The following is a 5,998-nucleotide window of genomic DNA, read 5'->3' as shown; positions in this document are numbered from 1 at the left end:
TGGGTGGCAGTGCTGACTGTCGAGGGGACTGGGGACTTTCGGGGAGGAGTAGCTGGCTCTGCCAGGGTGGGTGGAGCTTGGAGAGGGGATATGATGGGTTGGGGTTTTGTGGTAGGGTGCAGGGACCAGAAGGGCCCAGAGCTCGGGTGGAGTGTGGGTGGAGGGACGGAAGTGAGGGCACAGGACCGAATCTCCCTGTGCCCCTCCTTTCTGTCCCTAAGCGCTCCCTCCCCAGGGGATACAGCAGCAGAGCCCTGACTAGCAGATGATGTGATGTGACAGTTCAGCTCAAGACTCGTTGATCCCCCGCTCTGCCACTTGTGATGATTGGTGGTGAGGCCAGAGTTCCAACCTAGAGTCCTTGTCACTCCCTTCCTCCCCTCCCCACACCTGTGCCTGCAGGGAGAGTGGATGCAAATACCTGACCCCTCACTGCAGGCACCCTGAGGACTCCATCCCCTTCCTGCTCCAAGGTGGCTGAATCGCAGTGGTCAGCTGTGCACTTAGCAAGAGCCAGACCCCTGTGCTGAGTTCTTCACATGCCGCCTCACTAGGTCCTCACCACCTCAGAAGTGGGGAGTGGAGCATTACGCATGTGTTATGGAGGATGGGAGGCGGGGGCTCGAGGAGCTTGCTCAAAGCCCAGCAGGTCATCAGACTTTGTTCCCAGCCCCTTGTGAATTTGCTTCAGGTGTCCCTCCCTGGGCCTCAGCATCCTCTGTAAAACAGGTGTGACAGCATTGCCCACCTCCTGGGTTGTCGAGGGCTGGATGGTTGTCCACTCGTCTGGACAAAGGGTGTGGGTGGGCTGATGGCCATCAACCACCAACAGGGGCCCAGCTACGGGCACCACCCTGCCTCGCTCCCCCCTCATCCTTCTGGGCTCTGCGCAGCTTCCCCAGGTGGTGGTTTAGGTTTTCGCTCCAGCCTCAGACTTCCTTCCCCAGCCCCAGTCAGCCCCCGGATGTGGTGACGGAATCGCTACTGTACCGACCTCAGCTGCCCCCAACAGCCCTTCACCAGGAAGGGGGGGTTCATCTTGAGGTCCTCATCTTCAACAAGTCCTGCTTGTCTGGAGCCCAGGTGGCCATGGCATATCGCTATTGGGATGCCTTTGGGGCTCAACCAGGCCTTGGCCTCTCAAAGCAGGGTGGGTGGCAGCAACTCCCTTGGTGACTTGGACAAGTCACTTTGCCTCTCTGAGGGTTCAGCTTCCTGTATGTAAACTAAATGGTAGCCACTCTCTTATCAACTGGGGAGGAGAAATCAAGTTTGAATTGCTCCTGAATGGGCTGGAAGAGATATTTTATGACAGGTCTGGCACATAGTAGGCCCTCAGTCAATACCTACTGAATGACCATACCTACCCATAAACACCTGAGTGCTTGAGGTGCCCACCCCTTTATCTCAGCACATTATAGTCACAACTGAACAGCCATTACTGAACTTCTGCTGTGTCCCAGGCACCCTTCCACAATCTCATTAATCCCCACAAAGGCCTTCTGGGGTCAGTCCTATTATCGTCCCATCTGATAGCTAGAGAAACATGCTCAGAGAGGGAAGCCACCAACCTAAAGTCACACAGAGAAACACGTGCCCACTTCCCCAGGAGAAAAACGTGCTCTCCGTCTATGAAGTGGTGTGGGTGTGTGGTCCTGCCTGGTTGCTATGGCCCTTCCCTTCACCCCCAGGCCTTTCTTTCTTTGGCGCTTCACCATCCTAAGGACTGGGGTGGAGTGAGGAGCTGATGGACACTACAGCCCTTCTCCAACTGCCCTGTGCCTGGCTCTCCCAGTACAAGTAACCCAGCCCTGGCCCCTCCAGTTTTCTCCTCGCACTTTGGCCAAGGTTGCTGAAGACAGACCCGAGGCTAGGACCTCTACCCATCTGGATCCCTCGGTCTTCCCACCTGTGGAATGGGCTGGGGCGTGGGGCAGGCGGGTGCGAAGCCAGGACTACGCTCTGGGAAGAGGGGGAGGCCCAGCCCAGAGACCAGGCCGGACCTGACACCATCTCCCACCCTTTCCCCTGCGGTGGGCGCCGGATGCAGGCCCGGGGAGACGGCCCCCCTCCTTAAAGGGCCAGGCACCTCCTCAGCCCCGGCCTCGCGACCTGTAGTGGGGGAGAGGGTGGCTCGCCCGTCCCTCTCCAGCTCAGGGAAACGTCAACTTTCCCGACTTGGGTGTACTGGGGGGAGAAACCTGTCTAGCCTCCCTACCCCGCATCTCCTATCCCAGGTCCCCAAACCCGGGCCAGGGAGGTGCCGCCCACTACTCGAAGGCACTGGGCCGGCCCGGGTCTTCCGCCCCCGGCCCCTCAGCAGGCTCCGCCCCCTCTGACGTCACCGAGGCCGGCGCCGATTGGCCGACGGCGCCGTCGCTCCGGACACTTCCTCCTGGGCCGCTGCCGCCGAGTTAAACTTTGGAGGGGGAAAAAATAGCCGCGGGTGCCAGGCGCCCGGCCACCCTCCCTTGACCCCCCGCCACCCCACTACCGCCGGTAACACCCCCTTCTCCGCGGCCCCCGACCGAATTTTTCTCCAACTTCCGAGACCCGTGAGATTCCCTCCTTAGCACCCCGGCCTCGGAATCCCTTTGCCCATCCCCGGGCCCGCCGTCTGATCCCCGGGATCCATCCACTCGATCCCCAGGATCCACCCACTCGATACCCGACTCAAAGACTGCTGCTCTCCACCCCCAAGGTCTGGTGAATACCTCGGGCCCCTTTCTTAAATGGATCCTCTTCTTAGAGCCACTAGATTCTTGGCTCCCCCTGCTCCCTTTCCTATCCCGTCTTTCTCCAGGAGTCCTGTGGATCCTGGGCTCTTCTGAGCCCTGTGACCCCCACCTACTAGGTTTTCTTTGATATCTTGGAATCTCCCATTCGCTGGGTCCCCTAAACTATTAGATTTCTCCTTTCTGATCCTCTGTGATCCCTGATTCCTGGGTGGGAGTCTGATCTACTAGATTCCTTTTCTCTAATTTCCCAGGGTCCCACCATCCTTGAGTCCCCTCAGCCTGCCAGGTTTCTCTTCTCGGATCCCCGGGATCCCCGCGATCCCACCACCAGCTTACAATCCACCACCAGTGATCCGAGCCTCCCTGCCCAGGCTCCTCCAGCCGGATCCCGGGTGGGCGCCGGGCGGCCGGTCCTGGGCCTCGCCCTATGGCCGCGGCCCCCTCCCATGGCGCCGGGCTCCCGGGCTCTCCCGGGCCGGGGTCTCCTCCACCCTCTGGCGGCTTGGAACTTCAGTCGCCACCACCGCTGCTGCCCCATGTCCCGGCTCCGGGCTCGGGCGTCTCCTTCCACATCCAGATAGGACTAACTCGCGAGTTTGTGCTGTTGCCCACCGCCTCCGAGCTGGCCCATGTGAAGCAGCTGGCTTGCTCCATCGTGGACCAGAAGGTGAGGACACATCCAGCTTGGGGAGAGGTCTGGAGGTGGGAGGCTCTGGCAGAGGTGACCTCCAGCGCGGCATGATGGTGGGGGGAGAGAGAGCCTAAGCCTTGGGCAACTGGTGGGTGGAGGTGGGGCACTGGCCCGCAGTTGCCTCCTCACCTCACTACCCGTTTCAGGAGGCCTGGTCGGGGTGGGGTGCCCCAGAGGCCTCCCCAAATTGCATGTCCCTGCATGTTTTGTTTCCTGCAGACTGCAGGGAGGAAGGGAGGGGCTGGGCAGGTGTAGAAGCCGAGAGGAGGGGGCAGGTGGGGGCGGCAGAAGTGGGGGAACCTCCCCACCCAGGCCCATCCGCTGCCTCCCATTTGGTGGAAACAGTAGAAATTGAAGCCGGGTTGGCCATGGCGATTGGGTGACATGTGTAGCTGTGGGTGCCTGCATTAGCTGCCGGGGGCAAGTGAGGTCTCAGAGTCCAGTCTCTGTCCTCCTCCAGGCCTGAGGTGTGTGTGGAGGGGCCGGTACCTCTTCGCAATCCCCAGAGGTTCTGAGGTCTATGTCCCCTCTTCTGATCAGAGTGTCCCCACCCTTCAGTTCTGATGCTGGCCTGTGAAAACGGGCCTTCTCCAACCCCGCCCCACTCTTAGCTTTGGGTGCCAGGGTCATCGGGGGCCTGGGGGTCATGGCAAGGGGGAATCAGGTGGGACTCAGTGCTTGAATCCTAGAATGTTAAAAATTACAATAGTGGGCTTTTCTATTGTAGGAATTTTGAACTGTAAAAATTGTTGGACTATGCAACTGCTAGGTAATTGAACTCCTCTGATATTAAAATGTTCAAATGTTAGAACCTAGGCTGTTGAAATTCTAAAACAGAAACATGTTGCAGTATTAGATTCCCTCATTGTTGGAATTCTAGAGCATTAAAATGTTAGTTTTTTTGTTTGTTTTGGGGTGTTTTTTGGGGGGTAATTGGGTTTTGTGGGGGGTTTTTTTTGATGGAGGTACTGGGGATTGAACCCAGGACCTTGTGCATACTAAGCACATGCTCTGCCATTGAGCTATACCCTCCTCCCCTAACATGTTAGCATTTTGGAATGCTGGGTTGTTGAAACCCCTTAATGGTAAGATGTTCAGATATTAGAATCCTAGTTTGTCAGATTCCTAGAACATTAAAAATATTAAATTACTGCTAATCTAGGTTGTTAAAATCCTAAAACAAATGGATGATGACAATTTGTTGGAATCTAGACGATATAATTCTATAATGTGAACGTGTTGGAATCCCCAAATATCCAAATTCTAGAATCTTCTCAGACTCCTGGAAATGAGTTCTTTGGGCTTCAGAGGAAACACTAGGAACTGGGCCAACTCCCCCATTTTACAGACAAGGAAACTGCTTAGAGAAAGACCTCCCAGGCAGTCCTGGGCACCTGTGGACCCTCTCCCCGCAACAAAAGCAGACAGAGCTTTCTGTGCCATCCCCCCAAACCTCAAAACCAGCAGGCCCAGCTCCCACACCCAACTCAACCTGCTCCTTGGGAAAACAGGCTGAGGAGGAGGGGAGATTGTCCCCTGGGTGAAATTCTTTGTTCGATGCTCAAATCCTCAGCCTTCCCCCTCAGGCCTCACCCCAGTTTTATTTTCTGCCCTCCTTGTCCAGGTGTGGTCGGGCCCCTTTCCTTCCTTCCAGATGCTCCACCTGGGCGGTTTCACTTTCTGTTCTACCAGGTTTCATTTCCTGCCTTTCGTCCCCAAGTTGGGGACAGGGACACCTGGGTCCTCGGGACCTTGGGTGGGGGGCACCCTGCCTACCTTCAGCTCCCTTGAGTTCTAGCCTTTCCGTAAGCACCCCCCCACCCCCCAACCAGGAGTCCTAAATCCTCTCCTTCCAGCTGGCCCAGCCCCACTGCTGGGCCTGGAGCCAGGTAACAGGGACAACAATAGATCTAGGAAAGAAGCTGGGGGGAGTGAGAGGTGGGGGCAGATGATGGAAGGGGTGCTCACTCAGCTCCCCCCACCCCCAGAAGATTCTAGGTGCCCACGCTCCTGGAGCCACTCTCCCTCCACCCACCCAGTTCTCTAGTCCTGCTACCAAAGCCGACGAACTCCAGCCAGTGTTCTGTCCCAGCACACCTGGGGCCCTGGCACCCTAGCCCACTCTAGCTGGGCTTGGGAGGAAGCAGGCAGGAAGCGAGGGGCTGCGGGGTCTCTGAGTTTCCGGGGGAAACAGCGGCTCTGCCCCAGGAGGGTTCCAGACCGCTGCCTAAGGCAGCTTTGAACTTTTCCGTCACCACCTCCCTCTCCCGCCCCTCAGTTCCCCGAGTGTGGCTTCTATGGCCTTTATGACAAGATCCTGCTCTTCAAACATGATCCCACGTCGGCCAACCTTCTGCAGTTGGTGAGATCCACCAGCGACATCCAGGAGGGCGACCTGGTGGAGGTGGTGCTGTCGGGTGAGAGGCCCAGGCCACCTAGGGGTGAAGGGAAGGGGGCCTGGTGGAGGGCATCGGGAGGAGAGGGAGGGGAGGGGAGGTGAGCCCAGAAACTTGGTTCTTAAAGGTAGGGGCCAGCGGCTGTAAGCCCTGGCTGCAAATTAGAATCACCT

At 57.7% G+C, this 5,998-nt stretch overlaps 1 protein-coding gene and 1 non-coding gene across 3 annotated transcripts in view; one reads left to right on the top strand and one right to left on the bottom strand.

Annotated features, from left to right (window-relative positions):
* Positions 1–2,420: 2,420 nt before the first annotated feature.
* The window catches only part of PRKD2 (protein kinase D2), a 29,781-nt gene continuing 26,203 nt past the window's right edge, over positions 2,421–5,998 (top strand). Inside the window, exons 1-3 of one of the 2 annotated variants that reach the window (XM_031458946.2) lie at positions 2,421–2,701; positions 2,990–3,405; positions 5,708–5,846. In XM_031458946.2, the coding sequence (XP_031314806.1) occupies positions 3,166–3,405; positions 5,708–5,846 (379 nt within the window). In that variant the 5' untranslated portion in view covers positions 2,421–2,701; positions 2,990–3,165. Of the gene's footprint in view, positions 3,406–5,707; positions 5,847–5,998 lie in introns of both variants that reach the window. The other variant, XM_031458945.2, reaches the window with a different exon arrangement.
* TRNAT-AGU (transfer RNA threonine (anticodon AGU)) lies at positions 4,390–4,462 on the bottom strand. Its single transcript has one exon. It is a non-coding gene; the product is annotated as a tRNA-Thr (tRNA).

Source organism: Camelus dromedarius, chromosome 9 (genome assembly GCF_036321535.1).
Source record: "Camelus dromedarius isolate mCamDro1 chromosome 9, mCamDro1.pat, whole genome shotgun sequence".
NCBI classification, from domain to species: domain Eukaryota; kingdom Metazoa; phylum Chordata; class Mammalia; order Artiodactyla; family Camelidae; genus Camelus; species Camelus dromedarius.
The sequence above is the reverse complement of the archived record's forward strand: the minus strand, read 5'-3'. Positions and strand labels throughout refer to the sequence as shown.